Raw genomic sequence first — 26,237 nt, 5'->3', positions numbered from 1 at the left:
AGTGAGCAGCTCATTTTAACAAGTTTCCCCTGCATAACGTTGTATTTCTACCCAACATGCCCTATTTCGGTTTAATGCTGTGAGAAGCATACCGGTGCATGCATATAAAAATCACCATGGCAGCGTCCGACCACCAGAATACAGTCAGAGCTCGCACCCCAGCAGATAATGCACTTCACGTGAGTCCTGCTATCAGGGAAACGTTACTGTAACTGTAGAATTAGTCTTGCATGGGCCCCCGATGGCGTGTGACCCATCCTGCGGCAGGTTTCCGCAGCGGCTGCACAGGCGAGTGCGGAGATGCGCAGGCGAGAGGCGTCGACGGTGAACTGGCGGGGCCTCGTTTCATCACCTGCTTCCCTCCTCTCTTTGAACAGACACAAGGTCTCGGGGCAGGGATCTGTCAGAGGTCCACCGCTCGCAGAGAAAGGGGAATTACGTTGCTGCAAGACTCCTGACAGCCCGATTTCATTACCACTTTGGCTGGCGGAGCATGCTGAACGTAAGGGGTGCAGCTATTGTTTTGATCTAAAGACAACTGTACAGCACAGAGAGGGCTGCCACTGCTCCCGATGCTGTGGGAAAAGTTGGGGGAATTCACACGGCAAGCTGAAAATAAGATAAATCTGAGTGTGTCCCTTTTATCACTGGTTTATTTATACTGGTAAACATCAAACAGAAACAACAGCAAAATCAAGAGCTGGCGTCCTCCCATAGGCCTACCTGTGATTATCGTTTCTCTTACATCGGCAAGTTCATTTACAATGGTTGTCCCCGGCGTGACACGACAACGTCTGTAAGTAAAACATGTGGAAATGAACCTTTCCTCTGGATCTCATCCACATGTAACATCCGATTACTTCCCGCACCTGTCATTCTGTTGGTGTTGGTTCAATCGGTCATGACAGGAATCCTATCAGAGTCGAGTCTTTATGTAATTATGTGATAAAAATGTATCGATTCAAACCGGAGGGCAGTATTAGGCTGAGTCGACTTGTGCCACAAAAATGCTGCATTGTGCTGTGTCTGGGAGTGTCGGTGATGAAAAGATGGAGCGCTGTCTGTCTACTACATTCTGTTCCAACATCTCTAAGATGTAAAGCACATTCGTAATCTCTCCAAACCGACGCCAAGGTAATTAAGACATGTCAGCATCTGTCTGTAGAGCTGGAGACAAGAATCATGTTCAAAGTCTGGAGAGATTGTATCACTTTAAGTAACAGGCAATGAGACTGCGATAAGAATAACCCCACCCCCCTGCATGTTTCTTTCTTCGTTATAATACAGTATACCGAGGTTACTGCATTCATTGCCACATGAACACTTATGGTTGTATGGAGATATACAGTATCTCACACAACTAAAAATTTTTGTACATGAAGTTGTTTTATACATTGTTCTGCCTTTCATCAAAGTTTGATCAAATGTCGCTATAAAGAAGACTGTGATAAGTTATAAGGTAGAAAACAAATGTTGAACATTTCCCCCAATGTCTGCCTTGCCCCCAAATATATGAGAAAAACCTTCAGGTCCCTCAATAGAGAGCATAAAAGCCGAAAACAAGGCATAAAATCCCTGTCTGTTCCACAGCGGGCCACAAATCCAATCCAAGAAAACGACAGAATGCAGGTCATAAACTCCAAATCATAAAGTGCTCTCCAGAAGCCACTCAGACCTGGAGAGCTTGTCCCTGGCCCGGTGAATGTTTGTTGTGCTCTCGAGCTGCGGCAGCTCTCCGCTCATCGACAGGCTGCGTTTGGAGCGCAGACTGGCTCCAGTTTTGGCGTAGGCCACGTAGCAGCGCTCCCTATATGAGTCTGCGTTAAGGGAGTGCCTGCGGTTCACCCTCACGCCCCCTGTAGGCACAGTCATGTAATGTCTGGGGACCTGCTGGGGCCGTAAACCCCTGGGAACAGCAGTCCATTTGGTGGGCTGGCCAGGAACAGCCAGAGCGACGGTGGTTGTCATTTTAACCTCTGATGAGTTATTGCGGTTCATGTTATCGAGCTCAACATCTGCCTGAGCTTCAGCTCGGCGAGCCTCTGAGGCTTTTGGTGGAGCACTGGAACGTTTGGGTCTCAGAGCACCTGGGGAGGCCGGGTGCCAGCTGTGGCTGGCAGCAGAGGTAGAGACAGTGCAGTCAGGGACAGAGGGTTTGGTGGTGGCTACAACAACAGGTGGTCGCTGTTTGGCTGCCTCTGGGGGCGGCAAGGCAACTCTGAGGCAGTCCTTGTCATTCTTTTCTGGACGTAGAACCTGCTTGGAGAGGGACTTTGGAATCCCACAGCCCTGTAGCTGTCCATCACTGCTCAGTGACCGAATATCCCCCATCTCCAGAGCCTGACGAGACAGGACACAAGCATGGGAAGAGAGAGGGGGATGAAAGCAATTCTTTAAGACACCTCTGTTTCAATATCAACAGAGATAATGAACATAAAAAGAAAAAAACAGAAAGAAATGTGAAAAACTGACCTTATCTGCATCTCCTTGGTTACACACCCGGTATCGCACAATGAGGAAGATGATAAAAGCAAGAACTGAGGCCACAATAATCCCTCCAATGATAACTACAATGGTGCCGCCAAGAAACTGGGACTGCATGAAATGGCATCTCAGGTACTGTGGCTCTGTGGTGAAGTGGACACAGCCTATCACCCTGGTGGCAGTCAGCGAGGTTACCTGGTCATCGTAGATGGCTAGCACACAAAGGTCATAGTGCGTACCAGCCGCCAGGTTGTTTACCAAGATGTTCTTACTGGTCGGGGGTATCATTCTGTAAAAGAAAAAAAAGCTTTTTGAGTTCTGACATAGATTAGAAAAAATTTAATGAAAGGAGACAGGAGCAAATCAGATTATCCATTTTATTGTTTTGTAGGTATAAAATGACATGACAATCATTTATCTCACAAGGGGCTATCTAAGATCTGTCTAGGCGTAATCTTTTGTGACATTTGATTTATTCTCTCAGCGACTTTACTGATAAAAGGTTGCTTTCAGTAGCGGGGGACGCAGAATGCCTTAGTTTGTTCACAACATCAGGGTTATAGGCTCAACTCCCTAATGTCTTCCGAATTCTGTAGCCACTGTCGAACACCATATCTGCTTTTGACTTTGAAATTCATTTGGAAAAAAAGGGTCTGTGCGACGATCCTATCATTTCACAGTGATTAGCACTAAATATGGAGTGAAAATGAAAGATGAAAGAATGCTATGTACGCCAGTTTCTCAAATGGGCAGTTGCGAAGCCTCTTTTTGTACAACACCGACTGACTACTCTTTCATCTTCCTATCAGTCCGCAGTTTAGTGCTGACATTCTGTTTTGATTTTGTTGATCAAGCATTATCAAGGTTTTGCACATAGTTAATGATACACTCCGGCGACGGGGGATTATGAGTTGAAGAATGAGAAGTCAGATACAGTGCATTAGTCTGTCTTCCTGATAGGATTAATAGACACCACAAATAATCATGTCGACAGCCAGGTCCAGTTCCAAAGGGATTTAAGCATTCAAAGTAGACTAAAAAGGTAAAACAAGGGTCAAGAGATTGGAATGAGTCCAGTCGGCTTAAGGTTATTTGCATACATTCAGATTCAGATTTAAAGTTTGTTTACTAAATTGAATTGCGTTATTTAAACAGTGTTTAAGGAAAAGGAGCTTTTATTTTTTCAATTTAAGATTTCATACTTTGTATTAATCCAGGTCAAGTAATATCTGTTTACCGGTATACCAGCGAATCATCATATGTTCCATTATATTGGATCTGGAACATGCGGATTCCAGGAATACTCCTCTGGAAGTTAAACTTGACCAGGGCTGAGGTAGATGTGGCCTCAGCAATTACTACTTTTTTCTCCTGGTTTGTCTTCGCATTCCCCAGAGGCACCCCTCCTGCCTCTGCCCCTGTCTTGGTCACTGTGGCGATATCTGATGATCCGGGGTCAGGCTCCTGCTCTGCAATTGTGTTGTTGGTGATATGAGGGAGTTTAGCAATGACCAGATCCACCGTCTGCTGGGCCTCACCAGCCGGGTTGGAGGCCACACAGGTGAAGGTGCCTGGAGCAAAAAGTAATAAAATTAGTATTCTACCTAATATTTACTATGGTTATGAGCACAAGCATTGAATCTACGAGTAAAACAACTTTAATCACAGTTAATCATTTTTTAAGGAAAAGTTTAACATCTCGGAAAATATGTATTTGCTTTCTTGCTGAGAGTTAGATGAGAATCAATTTCACGCTGATATGTGTCTAATATACAGTAAAAGTGTTCAGACAGAAAATGTAATGTGTTTTTGCCTTGCATCATTTGCCTGTATTTCACCGCTGGGTCGTTTGTGTTTATATCACCCAAACAGCCAGTGGACCAACTGTAAGCTAGTAGGCAAAGGACGTACCAACCCTGTCTGTGGGAATGTGTTTGTGTGTGTGTTTTTGTGTTCACCTCAGCCCCTGACCGAACTCAGAACTTACCAGAAACTCCAGTTCTTTCTGTTGTGTCCCTCCAGTCTCTCCTTTTTCTCACTAATCTCTGTATGTTTATGAATCAGACTCATACAGCCCCAGGATAAACGCAAATTTTCGCTCAAGCTGAAACATTTTCAGATCACACAGACGTGTCTTCACATTGGTTCACAATACCCTGGGAGACTTTGTGTCTAAATGTGTCTTTCCTTTGACTTTGTTTGCATTTGCACTTCCTCTAAATTTAGTTTGCATTCTCACTGAACACATACTAAGACTACAGTCAGTAGTCAGTTAGCTTAGCTTAGCATAAAGATTGGAAAGAGAGGGAAACAGCTAGCCTGACTTTGTCCAAAAGTAACAAACTCTGCCTACCAGGACCTCAAAAGCCTAATTAACCTCTAATTAACATGTTAATTAACATACTATTTCTCATTTGTTTAATCCATAAAAAAGTGAAGTGTAAAAATGGGAACATCTGGTTTTACAGGAAGTTATCTGACTGACTATTTCTTGGCCAGGTGCAGTGACTTCCTGGATGATTGTCATCATCGTTAGGTTGCCAGTCAACCAGCAGAGACTCCAGGAAGTCACTGCTCCAGGCCAAAGAAATTGTCTGCCATATAACCTGCTGCAAAAACCATAATGTGTCATCTCTGCAATTAGGACAGAGCTTTTTTCCCCCATTTTCTTTATGCTAAGCTAAGCTAATCAGCTGCTGGATCCAGCTTTATATTTTAACTTCAGAAATGAGAATGAAATCGATCCTCTCACCAAACTATTGACAAGACAGCAAATAAGTGTATTTCCTAAAATGTTGAACAGTTTCTTCTAGGTGGAATTTTTCAAGAATGTGATGATTTAACCACTAAATCATAAAGGTCAGTCATCAAGGTGAAAAGGTCACTTTTCATGCCACTGTGACTTTAATCATTGTGTGATCCAACACTCTTCCAAAGGCTAAACTTTATCACCTGGTGCAGACAAATACTTCAGTCCTTAGGCTTCTGCGTACACAAGCAAACAACTAATTTTGTTCAGTCAATAACACAAGCACAGCCACCGGGGGTGTAAACAGACCAGAGTCCTTGACAGTGCTGATGAGGATGTCCAATGTGCCGTCTGTGTGGACCATGGCCCTCGAGGAGTTGGACATAAGGCGTCCATCAGGGGCGATCCAGTGGATAATGGGGTCAGGGTCGCCCCTGGCCTTACAGCGCAGACTCACACTCTGACCCTCCAAAGCTCGCAGCTCCTGAGGCAAAGGGAGGCAACGCAGTTAGTGGGAGGACTTCAGCATATTTTAAACACACACACACACACACACACACACACACACACACACACACACACACACACACACACACACACACACACACACACACACACACACACACACTGATTAGAATAATGCACTACATCCTAAAACTGAAAAACTTTGGACAATTTTGGACATAATCCTTTGGCTCTACCAAGACAGTCAGAATAACTAACATGTTATAATTAATGGTTTTATTGATAATATTGTGTTTTAAAGCTTTATTTGCTTATTCCCATTGTCACAGTATTGAATTAGCATTACACATTTCAGTGCGTATGAGTCCAAGACAAAGATAATTATCCCTGCAATTATGCAAAAGAGGTCTGCTCAATGTAAATGACATGATATAGCTGTAGTTATTTCGCAAAGATTTGATCAGATAATTTTGTGTGAATGCATGAATCAAGGGCTAAATCACTGTAAGCTTTTGCCATGTAATAAGAGTTTCTCCATGGATCCATCATAAACCTGCAAATAGCTTTATTAAAATGATAACTGAAAATCGTGCTAAGGAACTTCTCTAAAAACTCTCCACAGGCCACAGTTTGATTACATTTTTTGAGTAAGTCCTAGATATTTCACAATATTCAGTTAGCTGTGTGGCCCAGATGAGTCCCACAAGTCTTGTAAAACTCCTCTGGCTGACAAAGCTAATATTTTGTGTGACAGTCAAAGAAAGCACAAAGTACCATTTTGGATTAACCGAGGCAGAATCCAATGTCTGGCTCAGAGAGTGTAACAGCAGCAAGTCTTATGTCTTAAGTCTTAACAGTGCACAGTTCGATTCAGAGGTTATACCTGAGAGTGCCTGGTGATGAGAGGAGGCTCACAGAGGAACTCTTCCTCTGAAACTGTCCAGAAATAGCGTCCAGCAAGGTGTTGTGGTGAAGCACAGGTCTCAAGATCATCCTCCCTCCGTAACCTCCGCAGCCAAAGTAGCTCACAGTTACACCTCAGAGGGTTCCCTCCAAAGCTCAATGCAAATGATGAAGGTCCCATTATTCCAGAGGTGGCCAGGACCCCTGCTCTTTGGAAGATAGGGTCAGGAGGAAGCTTCTGGAGCTTGTTGGAGGTCACATCCAGCCTTTTGAGCTTCTGCAGCCCAGAGAAGGTGCCCTCTGGGATATAGCTGAGCATGTTGTGGTCCAAATTGAGGGTGTGGAGATTGGACATCCTCTGAATGGCCACCCATGGGGCGCTTTCCAAGTTGTTGTAGGATAAGTCCAGTTCTTCCAGTGCCGTGAGGTCATTGAAGGCCCCAATCTGGATGTGGGTGAGCTGGTTGTTGTTGAGGATGAGGTGGTGCAGCTTGGACATGCCACTGAAGGTATCATTGGTGATGCGGGTTAGCCGGTTGCTGTCGAGGTGAAGAGCTCGTAGGTTCTCTAGGTCTCTGAAAGCATGAGGCGTGATGGCGCCGATGGTGTTCCGAGAGAGGGTCAGGTCTACCAGCTTAGTCATGTTTGCGAAATCTTTGCGTTTGATGCTGGTTACAAAATTATCCCCAAGACGCATTTCCACCGTGTGCCTGTCAATGTTTGGGGGCACAAACAGCAGGCCCTTTTTATCGCACAAAGTCGCCAGGTTGGGGTTAAGCATCTGGCAGACACAGCGTTTCGGGCAGATTTGAACTTTGTGGGCCTTCACAGCCACACCGAGAACTATAAGATAAACCAGGAGAGACTCCATTTGGCTTTTCAGTCAGGTTAATACTCCTAAAAAAGATCAAAGCAAAGAGAGCGATAAAGACAAGGGCAAACTATTTATAAAACATTTAAAGAATGCAAACCATGAAATCTGTGATTGTGGGTTGTATCATCTTTATCAAGGTGTAACTTTTGCAGCTGGGTAATTAATCGTGCAATGAAAAATCCCTCTTTAAAAAGGGATTCTGCTCTATAAAGTTAAAGCTTTTCCACTAGATTTGAAACACTATCACTACCAGCACACAGCTAAGACTACAGAGTCCAAATTCTGAGCAGAAATCTAAGCGACTCAATGCCTGAACAAACAATAAATGCTTTGCAATTGGACATTAAACTAATTAGTTACCTGCAGACTTGAGATTGAAGCATCCATCGTAATCTTGTATGATTTTTGTGACAGCTTTCCTTTTTAGCCCCTTCTCCCCTGCTCATACTTTTTTGATATGATAATACCAGTCCTTTTATGTTTGTGTACAGAGGGATGAAGGTCTAGATGGGCAGTCCAAGGCCTCATCAGAATTAGACTGATATCTCCCAGGATCATATCGCCAAGTGGAAGGGATGATTGGGCCCAGTGCCTCAGTGAGGATGTGCTATGCCTTGCTATTGATTTTCTCTCTGCTCTCTCTGCTGCTACTTTTACTTATGACACAACTGAGATGGGGGATAAAAAGGGATCCATTTGATGAATCCTGAGACCTTGTCAGGGATATAGCATGTCATAAAACATAAAAAGTGAAGATCAGATCACAGCTCTGCAGGTGTAACACACAATTTTCCAGAGCAAGAGTGACATTAGCTGTGATTATATTTAGAACTGAAATTTAGTGTCATGTTGGTTAAACATGCAATATTCAGCCCTCTGGATGTCCCATTACAGCACACAGAAATTAACACCAATCCAATCAAACACAGAACCAAGAGATCCAATCCCACAACTGTAGTAAAAATCCAAATGCTAACCTTTAAATACAGAAAAGAATGGCTGATTTATGATTATAGCTTTCTGTGGTTTGCTGGTAATGCCTACACTGTCGATGTTGTGTCTTGGAGAGTTTGCATAAAAATCCTGCCTCAGCAAAGAGCCTGCCAACTGAGTGCCTTCATGCTTCAAAAGCCTCTGTTGCACCGGAGCTGTGACACACAATTCACGGCGTAATAACCCTGACAGTTGGAGTATGAGGAAAGAGTAAAAAAAACATCAGACAGGACGGGAGTGACATGCTGCCATGTGGGCCATGTTTTTAACGTGAGAAGTGGAGTTGAGGAAGCCTGTTGGCATCCGCTGACAAAAGTTGCATTTTGACAGGTGGGTAAAAAGTATCAGAGCCCAACAAGAAGGCAAGAAAGAGGTTGCATTAAAATTGCTCATAATACCAATGGGAGAAAAGATATAATTGGAGGAAGGATGCTAGGTGTGACATTTGAGAAATACTAATGATCATGCAGCAATGAATCAGTGTCTTTTCAACCCAGTTTTACATGTGACAACTTCACCAAGTCACAAAAGAGCCCCATTTGCTGGAGTATAGTCTAGGTTGCAGTGGTGCAGAGATCTGAGCTGGTGAGAAATGAAATGTGGAGTCATTATTAAATAGGCATGACTCTCCTAAGATGGCAGATGACTTCAGTGTCAAGCAGTGCTGCAACGCTATGTGTAGTGGTTTCCAAGTACCCGTGTGGAAAGTTTAATATCTACTTTTATGTGTGTGTGCATGCGTATCAGAGTATAGTCTACAAAAGCTGAGGTGTACACGAGTAGGTTCATGTTGGTGTGGCAACCACCTTCTGCTCTGACTCTGAATGGCGCGGCCTCTGGATGTGAAATGAGGCGGAGAGGACCTGCTACTTCCAGACTCGAATGGCGCTGAAGACGTGATATTGATTCACTCTGTGGAGATGGGGCTTTTTTCACCGTTGAAAACTCAGCCAAACGTGAAGAGAATGGTTGCAATGGTAATCCCTACAAAATTTGTTCTGTGAGGACGAAAGGACAGTCTCTCGCTACTGAAATGGGCCAGGAAATATCTGCTGCCGTCTCTCTAATTTGCATTTAATTATGGGTGTTCCATGGAGATTTGCATAACAGGTTGCAGTCATGAGGTACATGAACAAATAAGTAGATAATCAATCAATGCATTCATCAATCATGTACTTCATCTTTAAATGTCACACCCCCAGAAAATCATTATCTTCCAGGTTGGGCTGTTCATTATTCTGAGACGACTTGGGAGGGCCACAAATAAACAAGACAGCAGATAATCTACTGTTGCATTAACCATAATCCCCTCCTTAGTCAATCAAATGTTCGTTTACTACCTCTGAGCAGGTCTTTTCGCCCTCAGAGAACAGAACAGACTGACAGCACACACCCACACACACACCAGTGGGTGGATTTGTACCTAATAGAGGTAGCTCACTACACAACAACCCCCAGCTATGGAGACAGACATGCATGCACAGCAGTAGCAGTATACTGTAGGAGAGGATATCTATGGTCTCCCTGGGGCAGCATTCGCCAAGAAAAGCCTTATGCGGCATTCCAACCGGCCAATGATGTCATAGGGAATATGTTTTCCGATGGCCAAACTTATGCTGGAGCTCATGTTAGAAAGCCTCTGCAATCCACGACTGGGCAGGAAATCAGCGAAAGCGGCCCTGTGAGATGAAGTCTGCTTGGTATGCCTCCACGCAGGTCGACACATGGCAGCATCTCGGCAGCGTCTCACCAGGGTTGCTCAGGGAAAGGCAGCCGGATGTATGCTACAGCCAAAAATAAGCTCTTTTGTGTCAAGGAGGTAAACTGATGCTGCAACACGATGGTAAAACGGTATCGACAAAGCAGTGAAATAGGTCCTCAGCCTGCCTGCTGTATGAACCCAAATTGAGCTGCAGCATCTGCTGAGAAGTGGATCATATTTGGACTGAGGTGGTAGAAATTCTATTTTACCAGGTAAATGCTCGTGTAGCCCGGGTCCAAACATCCTGACCAAATATTGATGCTATTATGGACCGTCTAGCTAACACATCTGTGTTTGTGAATGTGGGTATGTGCTGTGCCACCCTTTTCCTACAGAGTCTGCCAATGTTAGAATGCAATAGCTCTTGGGTGACAGCCTTGACTCCATGGCAACACAGAAAACGTCAGTTTTTGGTGAAATGTAATCCTAATAATATTTAGAACAAAGAGTCCTCTATAGAGGAAAGGTCCTCAAATATTGAGGTCCTTGTTGAAGGCCTGAGCAGACCCACTGAACCATTTATGACAGCATGACTGAATCATCAACCCTTTTTCAGTGTTGCACCTAATAAAAACCTAAATGACTTGATGGAGAATTCTGATGTAGTTGAAAATGTACCTGCATGTGTGCCAGGAGGATAGCATACTAAGCAGACAACACTGCATCAATAGAAGTGCTGTTCATCAGCATTTACAACTCCCCCTTGTAATTATAAGGGTTTTCCTTCACATAGTATCACAAAAAAATGTGAGCTACCTTGATATGCTGGATATCTCATGACTGGAGCATGAGTCAAATGAACGAACAAACGAACAAACGAACAAACAAACAAACAAACAAACAAACAAACAAACAAACAAACAAACAAACAAACAAACAAACAAACAAACAGGAAACACTATATATTTTAGTGGCTGCTGTCTTTTACTGGAGCAGGAGACAAGTTTAAATGCTGATCACTGGCTTTGGATCTTAATTCTTGCACTGTTGTGACGTGCCCCGATGTTAGGGGCTTATGACCTGGGATTTTTCATCGGAAACAGGAATGCAGAATCCTTGAACATCACCTCTGAATATCATTATGGCCTCTTCAAATCAATATTCACCACAGTACGGGCCAGCAGGTCTGTAGATTTTCAAATCGTCCAGCTCCCAAGTGCAACTTCAGGTATAGGAAGTGTAAGAAAAAGCAAAATCCCTGCCTCTCTTTGTTATAACACTATGCCTCAATTGCAAGGGCTTTTTTCATGTTACTGTATGAATGAGGGGAAAAAAGAACAGCCAAAATGAAATCCTTGATCAGAGTACCTATTGGCTCATTTTCCCTCTTTCAACGAAGCTCATGCTTTCTATCTCACACAGCTAGGAAATAGCTAAATAATGTATAATCTTCTCTCCCCGTATTGTGTTGTGTAATCAAAAAGCTGTTCTCTTACAATAGGCGCACACATACACACAACATGTGGGCCAGGTGTGTGTGTACATGCAAGTTTCTGCAAATGTCAAATACTCTCAGTGTTTCAGATCTTAATGAAAAACACGTCCTCAACAAAAACAAAAGCTTATTTTTTGGTGAGTAGAAATTTGGGTCAGTGAATGTGGAGCTGGTCTGCAGAACGGCCTCGGTGCTGAGGAACCACATATCATTTCTCTGCTATCAGTGAAAGGTAGCAGTGTATAAGCTACATCACTGAGTGCATTAACATAGCAGTAAAAGCAAATACAAGGAGCAAAATGAGGCGTGAGCCTGGTTTCACTGGTGTAGCAGTTACAATGGTGCCTCAGGCACTCATGAATAATAAGATATGTGATAACTAAAACCCGACATAAGACAAACCATTAAAAGTCATCCTTTATAAAAATCGCTAGGATCACATTCTCACACGTCTTCGTCTCTCATTGCAACATGGTCCCCTGCCCACACACTTATCTTATTATCAATTGTGTAACTTAGGCTAATTTAGGCTTTATCACAGCTTAAAGACTGATGTATAATTTGCTTATCAGCCAGGGTTAACCACGGTACAAGACCATCAGATAGCCTATCACCGGATCCTCTGTGCTGATCGAAATACACAATAAAACACAGACACATCTCACATCTGAATTCAGTCTTATCCTGCACGTATCCGAGAGCGGGCTGAATAATGGGCACATAAGGCATGATTCTCTGTTTCACCTGTAGGAGAAAAAAAAAAAACTGCCCAGAATGCAGCCAAGTGGATAGTAAAAAATAAAATTGCTATCCGAAGGGGATCCTTGGCAAATGAGATTTTTTTTGACCTTGCGGTGCAGGTCCTGGGCTCGTGGGTTACAGCTACAACCCCTGTCACAAGGGAAAATCTGAACCCTTTCAAATGGGTCCTGAGAGAACTACTTCAAGTCATTAATTGCGCCTCTTGAAACACAGTTCCCCAAAAGAGTTCAGAGGCTAAAATTCGCACCAAATGCAACCTATAAAACAGTGAACTTACCCTGCAGGCGAAACATCAAGCCAAGTCAAAGGAGGGTGGGTTTGAGCTTATTTCCTCCCAGGAGGGCTGATGGCATACTGAGAGTGGCTTGTCTAAAATGGGACCGACGATGTCTCTTGGAGATAATTCAGGTGTCCCGAAACATGCGTCTTGGCTCCTATAACATGTGACGGCCTGCGAAACCGGCGATGCCCTTCAAGAAATCCATGACCAGCAGATAAAGGACGATTCCCCTGCGATCCCCTCAAATCGGAGAAATGTGACTCAGATTCCCCCTTTCGTGGAAAAAAATACTGGTAAACGCAACTTGAAGGGTCCCGGTGTGGCTTTAAGGCTGCAGCTGTGCGGGATCGCCTCTGCTGCGCACCCGCCTGCATGCACCTCCAGAAGAGAAAACGCCTCTATAGCGAGGAGCTGTTTTAATATCTACAGCGCTGCGAGTGACTGGTGCGGCGCTGAATCCAGCCAGATGTTCGTATCGCTTTCACGGGGTTTTGCTGGCGACGCAGGGCTCAGCGCGAGTTAATCCAGATTGACTGAAAGGTTGCTGCCATAATATAGCCCCCCTTCTGCCCCCTGACGACTGTCATCCACCGACCCAGCTCCATTTCTGACCAGCGGTGCTGTGCTCGGAATGGTAATTGGTGCGCTCCGAGCTGCACAGAGACCATTTGTGTGCATAGACAGATGCAGTGCCTCCCAGCCTATCTCACAGGCAGGCATCATAATTTATTCATGTAGATTGAACTCTAATGCACGAAAATGCAGCAGGCGTATAATATTCTCTAAGAATTAGGCTAAATGAAATTTACAAAAAGATCACAGAAATGTTTATCAGACTAAAACGTAGAAGAGATGAAAAATGAGCCAGGAAATATCCAATATAGGTCTAAACAAGACTCTTTTTGAAAATCAACCCATTACTTTAGATAAAAACTTTTGCAGTACAGTACATCTGGTCTGGTTGGAGCAGATTGTATCTGAATATTCCTGCATGTATCACATAGGTTATCAGCAAGAAAGTGATGAGTTGGCTGAAACTGAAAGACCTGGCTCCCTGTGGGTCTGCTTGGCACTCCACCCATCGCTATCTGATGCAATGATCCTATGGCCTTTTGTGCAAGTTGGCAAAGTAGTCTATATGTGCATAAGTCTATTAAAGTACAGTGGCGCAGTAGTCTCCTTGGACTCGCAGAGTCAGGGTTTTTTTATTCCCAAGAACAATGCAGGACGCACAGCAGAGTTGAGTCCTTTGAGAAAGTATATGTTTATGATATCGAACCTTTATTTAATAAGGCAGTCCCACTGAGAGTAACCGTGTCTAGTCTTCAAAGGAGATCTCACCAATACTGCTGCTGTAGCCTCCTGGCACTTTGAAAATAGGTGTTTGTTGTCATCCAGAGAATTACCCTGAGGATTTCTACTCCAGATCAATACCTCCATCCAGTTACAACAGATCCACGTGAGATCAATAGGAATAGCCTAAATGGTTTAAGCATTCATAGCTATCCAGAACAAGAAGTCATTGATACATGTATGACAAAGTCTTTCATGTTTCATCTCTCTTTGTGAGGTCCAGGCCCATTAGTCAGTAGATTTTCAGCCATTCATTTCAGAAGTGATTTTCAGACCGAAGACGTACTGGCAACCTGCAAAAAACCCTAGTAAAAAACGGATTTTACCAGCCCAACAACAACAACAACAATGACATACAAGCATTTTTGTGGTGGGAAGTGTTAATGTCAAGGCCTCACTGTGAGCTTCTGTGAGTGTCTCATCGGAGTTGTCATGAGCTGACAGTTGGTGATATGGAATAACACTGACATGTCTTGGTTTTTACGGTGCTCCTTTACTGTTGTGATTCATGTCGGGCTGTCTCTCACTGACCCATGTCATCCATGAACTCCTGGTAGGTGAGGCTGTCCGCCTCTTCACCTGTCCTGCTCTTTTTCTCCAAGAACAGGCCCATGCTGTCCCGCCGAGGGTCAGCAATGCTGCGACTCCACAGGGTCTCCATGATTCCCAGCAGCTCGCGTACACAAGCAGAGATGACCTGCAGGACGCACAGCAGAGTTGAGTCCTTTGATAAAGTATATGTTTATGATACCGAACCTTTATTTAATAAGGTAGTCCCACTGAGAGTGACAGTGTCTAGTCTTTAAAGGAGATCTCACCAAGACTGCTGCTGTAGCCTCCTGACACTTTGAAAATAGGTGTTTGTTGTCATCCAGAGAATTACCCTGAGGATTTCTACTCCAGATCAATACCTCCATCCAGTTACAACAGATCCACGTGAGATCAATAGGAATAGCCTAAATGGTTTAAGCATTCATAGCTATCCAGAACAAGAAGTCATTGATACATGTATGACAAAGTCTTTCATGTTTCATCTCTCTTTGTGAGGTCCAGGCCCATTAGTCAGTAGATTTTCAGCCATTCATTTCAGAAGTGATTTTCAGACCGAAGACGTACTGGCAACCTGCAAAAAACCCTAGTAAAAACGGATTTTACCAGCAACCAACAACAACAACAATGACATACAAGCATTTTTGAGGTGGGAAGTGTTAATGTCAAGGCCTCACTGTGAGCTTCTGTGAGTGTCTCATCGGAGTTGTCATGAGCTGACAGTTGGTGATATGGAATAACACTGACATGTCTTGGTTTTTACGGTGCTCCTTTACTGTTGTGATTCATGTCGGGCTGTCTCTCACTGACCCATGTCATCCATGAACTCCTGGTAGGTGAGGCTGTCCGCCTCTTCACCTGTCCTGCTCTTTTTCTCCAAGAACAGGCCCATGCTGTCCCGCCGAGGGTCAGCAATGCTGCGACTCCACAGGGTCTCCATGATTCCCAGCAGCTCACAGACACAAGCAGAGATGACCTGCAGGACGCACAGCAGAGTTGAGTCCTTTGATAAAGTATATGTTTATGATACCGAACCTTTATTTAATAAGGTAGTCCCACTGAGAGTGACAGTGTCTAGTCTTTAAAGGAGATCTCACCAAGACTCTGGCATTATGGATAGAAAGGTTACAGGGTTACAACCCCAAAAGACAAATAAGGACATACAGGCTAAACGAATATGAAATCTTGACTTGACAGACAAATCTTGAGAGATCCTTCATTATCAGTTTACACTCACCATGAGAGACAAATTTTTTAGTTTTTTTTTTAAAGTTCTACATATTTACAATAAAGCAGACCTGAAAGCATTAGGGAAAAGAAACACTTTAACTGTAAACAGCATATATGTGATCCAGGTGATCTGAGGTGCTTGCTGGCATTGATGCTCAATTTCAACAAAAAACTTTAATTGGATATCATACCTGTGTAAGGAAAAGTGTACAAGTGCTAGATGGTATATGCTGGTTATATAGATGGTTGTCACAGACTAGACACCAGTTTTCTGGTGTTTACAGTCCACTTAAAGCTTACTGAAGAGACATTTGGAATACAGGTCAGGATAGAACTACAATTATTTCTACTATAGGTTAGTCCTCCTATGGTTTTTTTCCAATCAATCTATTAATTTAGCCTATGGATAGTCAAATAAAGCAAAAATGGCCATACCAAAAGTTGCAATAAATGCTTGGTATTTTTACTTGGTGAATTTTGATAATTACTTATTTGAATAAAATAAATAAAGAAAAACTCATCAGAAAAAACAATGTTTCGGCACCAGATGGTGAGAGTAGGTTACAGTCATTTTAACAGTGTCTTAGTTATCTTGGTGCTACTCGGCCTGTTGAAGCTTCCCTGAACATTGTGTGAGCCTTGCTATGAAAACAAACCTCCATAATAACATAATGTTTTCTAAAGATTAGAATCAAAAAGCTCTATATTCTTCGTAATACCTGCATGTCTTTAAAATCAGTGACCCCAAGTCTTGGCAAGTAGATACAATTTACATAAATGAGCTTTCTTCCGGTGATGAGATTGTCCGTGAAACAGGTTTGCGACAGAAATAAACGATATGGTCAGAGCTTTGAGAAGTGACAAATTATCTTGGAGGCTGAAAGGCACTTAACCTACGATGGTTAATGTTATCTCGGTTTAGTCAGGTGCATGTTAACCTACATTGTATCGAGGAAACCCTAAAGACTCGATCCATCTTGCAACATCATGACAACTCCACTGTAGGAAGTCCATGTTGCCTGTAAACATGTTGCCATGGAAACTGTTACCTGCCACTAGGTGTTAATAAGTGTTTCCTTCACCAACTGAAGCGAATTTTAGTGATTGATAAAATCTATATTAAAAATGTTGTGTCGGTGGGAAGCGTCGGGCTTTGTTAAGGCAACTTGAAAACTTTTTGACAACGAAGTTGCCAAAGAAGAATTTTCAAGTTCAGTCAAGTAACGGAAAAGACTAAAATCTTTGTTTATAGGAACAGCCAATCAGCTTCTTATAATTTAGGGCGGCTGGCTTACTGCGCAAATGATTGGCTTTTAAATTGGGTCTGTCCCGCCCACACTGCACGGAATAGCGAATGCAGCCAGACGCAGCATTCGCTGATGAACAAATCACACACGCCTGTGCCGAGCACTGACCTTCACACTGATGGTTGTTTGTAGATCGTTTCAAGCCGCAGCATTTTATCCTACGCAACACTTTTGCAAACTGAACTTCTTTTTGCACGCCAGTGTCCTGCGGGTCGGTCGAAGGGCTTCGGAGCAGGAAAAAAGAAACCTGACTCACCACAATGGCAGCAATTCTCCTGCGGACCCTATTAAATAAGAAGGTAAAGCAAATTCCCGCACACCTTTTCAGAAGAGCTGCTTTGGTTTAACGCTTATGCAGCTCAAAAAATAGCTAACAACCTGCGCTGCTAGCCAACAAAATCGTTGCCTAACACACACGGTGCACACAGCCGACTCCTCTTCTTTGCAAGCATTTAAGAAGTATGTGGCAATGTAAGCTGGGCACCTAAGTGCAGGTGTTATTTGCATCACGTGAACAGGAGAGACAAGTCAATGGAGCAACCAGGCTTTGCTCTTATTCATTAGGCAATGAGTTTAATATGAATTGAAGTCAACTAATGCTCTGGTGTTTTATTTTTTGCAGGCCCCTGTTGAGCTGGGTCGCATGTGTTACTCCTCCTCAGTGGTAAGAGCTTGCACTCAACAGCTTTCATAACTCAGAAATGAATAAATATTCTGCCAGGCTCTGTCGGGCTCAGAAACTCGCAATGAAGCATCTCCTTTAAGATTATAGCCCAACTGACACTGGATTTTTGATTTTAATACCAATACCAATATAAATATTTGAAGGTTTAACAAATACAATAATGGCATATTGGTTGACGTACATTATTTAACATGAACATTTATGATAACAATCCCTTCAGTTTGGTTGAAGCAACATATGTACAATTTTATTTTTTGAAAAATTAACTTTGCAATGCGTCCTGTTGGACAAACCATATAATGAGGAGACCATTTCAAAACTACGTTGCATATCTTGGTGTTTCTTAGTACAATTTCATGTTACTCGTTGGCCAACATTGCTGATATTGATATATCTACGATAAGCTAATTGGCTCATTATATTGGTCAGGTTGATTTATCGGTCAGGCTCTACACAAAAAGTCTCCAGATTTTGATTGTTATCGCAAATGTATCTGACTAGAAATTATCTAGGGAGGCAGGCCACTCTGTGTAAGGTTTCACAATTTTCAGAATGTCAGAGCAAAAAAATGCTACATTAAGTCAAAGAAACTCCATTTAGATCTTCAAGTAAGGATTTAGTAGAGGCATACATCTAAAAAAGGGGATATTTAAGGGGGTATTTATTTCAAAGCACAAGTTCCCAGTAGCCTTGCATACTCATTGTAACATGGAAGAGGTTTAAAACCATCAAGAGTCTACATAGAAATGTCTCATTGCACTCAGTGCACTTTGTACTCATTGCAATACATACTCATTACCTGTGTCCCAATTCCATACTTCACTCTAACTGACACAGTCTATAGAATGCACTGACATTCCTTGTATAATGTTTTGCAGTTATTGCACAAGAAATCAGCATACTGTACTGTTTTTATACCAACAGGAGGTGACACAACATCTGCCTGTGCTGTACTGTCAGACATCAAACTGTGAATTGAGAAAGCCACTGGCAAATCCCCATAAAGAGAGAACAAAAACGTTGTTACAAAGAATTAAGCTCTTTCATTTCCCCTGTAGATCTCATTGGGGACAATAATGAACATCAGCAGCGCACACAAAAATCAAGCATTTCATTATAAGTTAATCTGCCTAATTATTTTCTTGATTAATCATTTAATCTATAAAATGTCAAAATATAGTGAGAATATGTCCATCATAGTTTCTCAGAGCCCAAGTTAACATTGTCAGATTTTTTTTTTTTTTTTTGTCCAACCAACAGTCCAACACCCAAAGTTATTCAATTTATAATAATATAATACAATCAGAAGGAAACAAGAAAAGAAGCTATATAGCCGATTTTGACCAATAACAAAACTCAGTGTACAGAGAGTGAAGAGAAAGTGAAGAGATCTAAAAGGAATGCTGTTAATGAGTCACTGTATATGTTGTGGTGATGGATAGATGTCCTCAGTGAATTTAAAATGATGTCACCAAGCAGGGAAGGGATTTAATCATATGCTTCCGTGATCCTCTAGCCCGCCACCAAGCTGTTCATTGATGGAAAGTTTGTCGAGTCCAACACGTCTGACTGGCTTGACATTCACAACCCTGTAAGTATTCTTAGATGAACGATACCCAACCCGAACAGAGGCTGCAGTAGCAAGATCTATACTAAAAGCCGGCTGCTAATAACCAGTGTAGCTTTATAGTAGTAACTTGTGAACATTGGAGAGGAGAAAATTAGTCTTGATTTGCCAATTTCTAATAGCCTAATTTGTAAAGTGAAAGGAATCAGAGCCCAATCTGCATAGCAAGTCATGTTTTATATCTTCCAACAGTATAAGCCTCTGGCAAGGCAGTGATGGGTGATTTTACCATGCAAAACCATTCATCTACTTTCATCACATAAAACTTAAAACCTGTAAAGGATAGAAAACAAACTTGTGGTTATCAATGAATGAATGTACACGCAGAAATACCAAGTAATGACTTCCCCCTGCTATCAGTCAACTTGTCTGCATGGACTGTCTCCTGTTTCTCAGGCCACTAATGAGGTGGTGGGACGTGTTCCCAAAGCTACCCAGGAGGAGATGCTGGCAGCTGTGGACTCCTGCACCAAAGCCTTTCACTCCTGGTCTGAGACCTCCATCCTCAGCAGGCAGCAGATCTTCCTGCGCTACCAGCAGCTAATTAAGGACAACATTGTAAGGAAATGTGTCACTCGCTCATGAGCTTCTGTCAGAGTAAATGACAGTTGTTGAATTGGTTGTTGAATCTTTTAACAGTGTTTCTGTTTCAGGTTAAAAAGTTGGAGAGCAATGAAATGTGTGCAGATGTGTTTTACTTTACAAAAAACTGCGTGCTGATGTCTGAAATTGTTTTTCCTAATATTTCAGAAAGAATTGGCTAAAATAATCACCTTGGAGCAGGGCAAAACTCTTGCTGATGCAGAGGGAGATGTATTTAGAGGACTGCGTAAGTAATGCATTGACGCGACTTCCAGCAGTGTTATTGGGTTTTGATATCCTGATTGGATTAGACTGCTGGTGGATATACAGCAAAAATCAAATTCCCCTGTTGAAACTGTTGTCTGTATCTCCTGATGAAAAGTCCTTAGCTTTGGCAACCCCTGATACCGAGATCTGGGTGAAAGTGGCTGCAGGGTGTCCATTATTTGTGTGTATCTAGATGCTCCCTGCAAAAAAAAAAAAAAAAAACAACTTTTACTTTTGAATTAATAATCGAGAGGCTTATATAGAGGCTTTAACTGCTTTTTATTAAGCTTTTAAAGTCTCTATTTCTAACAAAACAAGGGTTAAGGTAACAGTATTCCTGCAGCATTACATTGTTCAGTCGTGATATTAAAGTCTGACTAGCTTGTTTATTCTCTGCCTTTCTGTAAAGAACTCTGTGGGCTCTGCTTTTAGTTGCATGCTATATAAAGAGAACCATGCAGCTCCCATCATTGTGGTGCCCTTATTCACTTTGGCAGTCTCGCATCAAAAAGAAATGATGTTGAGAAATTAATAGCCATGTGCACTTGCAAATAAAGGAAGGCACAGTATATTTTGGTTATTACGAGACAGAGCTTCCAAAGTATTTCTTTTGTACTTGGTACAGCTCTCAGTTTTGGGATGCCCAAATTATTCTGACAGGCTACATCTGCAGGTTTGCTGCCAGCATTAGAGATTTCCAACAGTTCTGGGACCAATGGCGCCCTAAGTGTTCACAAGTTGTGTTCCAGTTTTTTTTTTTTTTTTTTTTTTCTTTCACATGGAAAAGAAATCACTTAACAGTTTTTACTTTGGTAATAGGCTTCTGTACAAACTGAATAATGTATTTTAATGTCGGCATTAAATCATATTGGTACCATATATAACTCATATTTCCATCTCAAATCTCAGATCTGTTTATCTTTGCACTGTTTTATTGGTTGACTCCTTTGTTTCTTTCCTTTTCACCCCCAGAGGTGGTTGAACATGCCTGCAGCATTACATCCCTCATGCTGGGAGAAACCTTACCCTCCATCACCAAGGACATGGACACTTACACCTATCGCCTGCCCATCGGAGTGTGTGCTGGCATCGCTCCTTTTAACTTCCCTGCCATGATTCCTCTCTGGATGTTCCCTATCGGCATGGTGTGTGGCAATACCTACCTTATGAAGCCCTCTGAACGGGTCCCAGGATGCACCATGCTCTTGGCCAAAATGCTTCAGGATGCCGGGGCACCAGATGGTACATTCAACATCATCCACGGCCAGCATGCAGGTGAGTGTGTTTGTGTGTCCTCCTCCTCATTCAGATGCACATGATCTGTGTGTGGGATAAGCAGTGGTGTGCTCTTATATTGTGCCTAATGGGTGCAGCACAGATAAAGAAAAAGGAGAGGATTTATATTATCTGTTTGTATCTCTGTGTAGCGGTGAACTTCATCTGTGACCATCCAGCCATCAAAGCCATTAGCTTTGTGGGCTCCAACCAGGCTGGAGAGTACATCTACGAACGGGGCTCCAAGAATGGCAAGAGAGTGCAGTCCAACATGGTACAGCAGAAAACCCACAGTCAAATTATAGCAGACTAAGTACACCACTATTACGTTAGGGAACTAATTATTTTTATATGATAACCCACATATTAAACACTGTTCCCCTATGTTACAGGCAGACGCATATGGAGCAAAATATTACTATTACTGTTACCGTGACAACAGCTGAGCTTAGCTGTTAATCGCTGAGATTTGTAACATATGTGATTAGCACTGTGCTGCCTCTGTTTGATGTCCTGAAGTCTACTGGAGAGAAACCCTATAGAGTCGTGTCCCACATTTTGCATTTTAGGGTGCCAAGAACCATGGTGTGGTGATGCCTGATGCCAACAAAGAGAACACCATTAACCAGCTGGTGGGTGCCGCCTTTGGAGCAGCTGGCCAGCGCTGTATGGCTCTCTCCACTGCTATTTTTGTAGGGGAGTCCCGTGAATGGCTCCCAGAGCTGGTGGAGTGCTCCAAATCACTACGCGTAAATGCAGGTAATTTCATTAGTAACCATGTCAATACGAAGAAAAGTGTTATTGTTTGCATTTTACTATTATTCCTCATGTATTTTCATTTTTAAAAAAAAATTGCCCTCTGTGGAAGGAAATTTTAAATGTATATGTCCTGAAGGCGATCAGCCCGGTGCAGATGTGGGTCCCCTGATCTCTCCTGAAGCCAAGAACAGGGTGGAGTCTTTGATCCAGAGTGGCGTGGAAGAGGGTGCTAAGCTGCTGTTAGATGGGAGAAATGTCAATGTCAAAGGATATGAAAACGGGAACTTTGTAGGACCCACCATCCTGGCCAATGTTACGGTGAGCTGAGAACTGGAATTTGAGTCTAAATATAATAAAATACGTAGCCAGTTTACTCAAAAAACTGGAAGTCCCAGTTTGGCTTGTTGTTTGCTTCTTGTTCTTAGAGAAAAATAAAATAAAGTTAACCTTGCTTTTTGACAGGAAACTCTGAGATATGTAGAAAACAAGGGAACTGGACAAAAAAAATGAAACATTTCCAGCAAGAACAAAACATGGTACTGGTAAATTACAATAGCTTAATTTCTGTGAAATTGTTTTTGTAGTTTAAATAGTTATCACAGACAGATTCACTCCCAAGAACTATGAACCAGTTTGATATGTTTGATGAAGCTCGTTATTTTAAATCATGTCTCAGCATTCTATCTTCCCACAACTTCTTGAATGTGCATAACTGTTAGTCTTATTGTTGTCCATCTGCTGAGCACAGGTTAGGGCAGCTCTACTATATTCTGGGGAGCTGGAAGTCATATCTCAGGTTAAGAAAGTAATAAAATGCTTGTACTATTAAGCCTAAAAGTCACACCATTCTGTGAATATAGGGAACTTGGGAATAGTTTTCCTGGCCAACACAGATTTAACAACATAGCTGCCACTCTCCATCACTAACTTATATAACCATTACCTAAATAACAAATACCTTTCTCAGAGTGACATTTTCCCCATCCATTAAGGTATGAGTGTTGAGTGTTGGACATAGTATATCTAAAAATAGAACATAGCTACAAGTGTTACTAAATGCACTTTAAGCACCTGCCCTTGTCTTCTCCGGGTATTTTTTTATAACAAACTTTATACATGCTGGTATTTAATGTACTGTTAATAAAGCTTTGCAGAGTTTTTCTGTAGATGATGTGAAAATGATTGAGAAAACTCTGGTATGATCATTCTGCTCCTCTTTCCAGTCGGACATGAAGTGTTACAAAGAGGAGATCTTTGGACCGGTGCTTGTCATTCTGGAGGCTGAGAGTCTCGACGAAGCCATTTCTTTAATCAACGAAAACCCCTATGGCAACGGCACCGCCATCTTCACAACCAATGGAGCCACTGCACGCAAATACACACATGGGGTGGATGTTGGCCAGGTGAGACATGTTTTTACAAAGGCTGAGTAGAGGAACACTAGGGATGGATAAGAAAAAGGCTTTTGGTCTGTTGAAGATAGTGTTTTTCAAATTACGATACAACTGGTCACATGTAAGTTTTATTTTGGTCCTCAGTGAGACTGTGAAGGGGAAATAGTTTTGTGTGGGAGGCGTTCTGGTTTAGATATAGGAAACAGACACTGAGCTTGTGAAGTGGGAATAGTCATCGGAGTGATGGCTTAAAGCAATGATGCTGAAGTATTCATGAAAGTTATTACACCCAACGTAGATTTACTGTCCATCCATTTAAACCAAAACGTATCCCTTAAAATTATTTTGTAGGGGCAGAACTTGGAGGCTACTACTTTGTAAAAAACAAAAGCCAGCAATTACTACATTGTCAACCCGAGATTGTGTTAAGTTTTATCTGCCATTAAATAGATAGCATGGTACGATCCCAAAATGTCCTTTTATCCAGCACGAGTTAGTTTGCAGTGGACACAAGTTGAGCTGCAGTTAGTATCAAAAGGTTATTTTCATTAGCAAATATTTTGCCAAATACTTGATTAAATAATTAATCTTTTGGTCTGTAAACATCAGAAAAAATTAATGGAGAAATCAAAAGATCACATTTCTCCAGAGCCCAACATGATGCCATCAAATGTCTGGTTATATCCAATCAAAAGTCCAAACAAAACCCACAAGATATGTAAATTTACTATGATGGTTCATTTAATCACTAAATGATTAATTGATCACAAAAGTCAAATTTTCTGTTGATTGTTGCAGCCTAAACAAAAGTCTGGTCCAGATGTTAGTGTTATGGAGTCTTGGTCCAGTGGAGCCAAGTTTAAAAAGCAAAAAAGATGTGGAATGTTTATCTCCAGGACCCTTATCCAAGAGGAATTATTAATCTATGTCTTCCTTGCATTTTCTCTTAAAGGGATTTCAGAGGACCATTTAGTATATGTGTTAAGATGGAAGTACAGTATATCAGCTTTTAAACATACCTTTCCCACATTTTTTTCTAAGGTTATTCAAAGCAACGAACAGTAATATACTTTGATCCATGTTGTATTTGTACAGCTGCAGTAGTTATGTATGATTTCTTACTAATGTGTGTATGTGTTTGTACAGATTGGTGTGAATGTGCCCATCCCTGTCCCCCTCCCCATGTTCTCCTTCACTGGCTCTAGAGGTTCATTCAGAGGAGACACCAACTTCTATGGCAAGCAGGTGAATAACAAAAGCAGTGTGTCATGTGTTAGATCATCAAAATACTACACAAAATGAAATCTTCACGAGGGGTGGCTAGCTGACACAGCAGTTATCTCTTTATCACCAGGGCATCCAGTTTTATACTCAGATCAAGACGGTGACATCACAGTGGAAGGCTGAGGATGCGACCCTGACGAGCCCAGCTGTCACCATGCCAACCATGGGGCGCTAAGCTAAATTGACAGTTCATCCATCATAACCTTCACTGACTCCTCTTATGCCTTAAACCCAAGGAGGTATTGGAAAAAGGGTTACATGTCCTTTTTTACTGTTGAAAAATACTCACACTGGGGGCTATTGGTTGGTGATTGTTTAAACTTTAAACATCTTGGACACTATTGTTGGACAAACACAGATTGATACAAATGACAATGCTATTGGAGACGGGGGAGTTGAATCAGACTGATGCAATGAATGGTGCTGTGGGTCTCTGTGGGTTTGTTGTATTTTTGTACCCGTTTCACCTGTTCATATCCTGTACTGTCCAGGTAGGCCATGATTTAGTCATCATCTTTTTTGTGTTCGTGTAAAAAATTTTTTTTTTTTTTTTTTTTTTTTAATAATCTAAAAGGAGAAATCAAAAGGATCAGAGATTCTACTGCTGAGCAATGACAGCAAATGTCTTCCACTAGTATCCTCTATGGTTCTGTGTTCTATGTATCAAAGCACTGGGTAGATACTTGAAAAGTAGATATCTATGGAACAAATGCTACATTAGAACAATTGAAACACTCATTCTGTTACTCCATTTAAAGTTAAATAATGGTTGCTGTTCAATTCTTCTAGATGTACATCCTACCGTATACTGTCCAGTGGTGGGATTAGTGTGTGTCGTCTTGGTCAGATAGAGGTTCACAGTTTTGTACTGAACTGTCAGAGCAATACTTTTTGCTGGGCATGAATGGTAAAGAAGTTTAAATTGCCGTGTTTTACATGCCATGAAGTTGAAATTATATTCTTCATAAACCATTACATCTTTTCATCCAGAGTATTGGAGTTACTTCCAACTTTGTCCCCTTGACTCATCTCTTAGGTCTTGTAGCTGAAAATTAAGAGATAATAAGGGTATTTGAGTCTGTAGTTTACTGTTAGACACTAATAATGAATAAAGACAGTAATCTGACTCAGTTGACTTCTGATCTGTGTTAAAATGGTTGTCTGTCTCTGTTGCAATTTTTTGTACTGTTCATTCCACATAAATGCAGGTGAAGGACG

At 42.0% G+C, this 26,237-nt stretch overlaps 2 protein-coding genes across 2 annotated transcripts; one reads left to right on the top strand and one right to left on the bottom strand.

Annotated features, from left to right (window-relative positions):
* Window positions 1–653: 653 nt before the first annotated feature.
* lrfn5b (leucine rich repeat and fibronectin type III domain containing 5b) lies at window positions 654–7,472 on the bottom strand. The gene is made up of 5 exons (XM_040125469.1): window positions 6,582–7,472; window positions 5,543–5,717; window positions 3,722–4,055; window positions 2,473–2,773; window positions 654–2,340 (listed from the first exon to the last, which is right to left on the bottom strand). Exons 1-5 carry the CDS (start codon window positions 7,470–7,472, stop codon window positions 1,645–1,647), a joined length of 2,397 nt encoding a protein of 798 aa, XP_039981403.1. The 3' UTR covers window positions 654–1,644.
* A 9,816-nt stretch (window positions 7,473–17,288) lies between these two features.
* On the top strand, window positions 17,289–26,145 carry LOC120789244 (methylmalonate-semialdehyde dehydrogenase [acylating], mitochondrial-like). The gene is made up of 12 exons (XM_040125833.1): window positions 17,289–17,445; window positions 17,769–17,810; window positions 19,348–19,422; window positions 19,855–20,016; window positions 20,209–20,287; window positions 21,280–21,582; window positions 21,735–21,856; window positions 22,152–22,341; window positions 22,478–22,659; window positions 23,565–23,744; window positions 24,882–24,980; window positions 25,090–26,145. The coding sequence occupies exons 1-12, from the start codon at window positions 17,407–17,409 to the stop codon at window positions 25,192–25,194; spliced, it is 1,578 nt and encodes a 525-aa protein (XP_039981767.1). The 5' UTR covers window positions 17,289–17,406; the 3' UTR covers window positions 25,195–26,145.
* Window positions 26,146–26,237: the final 92 nt, after the last annotated feature.

This window comes from Xiphias gladius, chromosome 4 (assembly GCF_016859285.1).
Source record: "Xiphias gladius isolate SHS-SW01 ecotype Sanya breed wild chromosome 4, ASM1685928v1, whole genome shotgun sequence".
Lineage (NCBI taxonomy): Eukaryota > Metazoa > Chordata > Actinopteri > Istiophoriformes > Xiphiidae > Xiphias > Xiphias gladius.
Note: the sequence above shows the minus strand (reverse complement) of the source record. Positions and strands in the feature narration are given on the sequence as shown.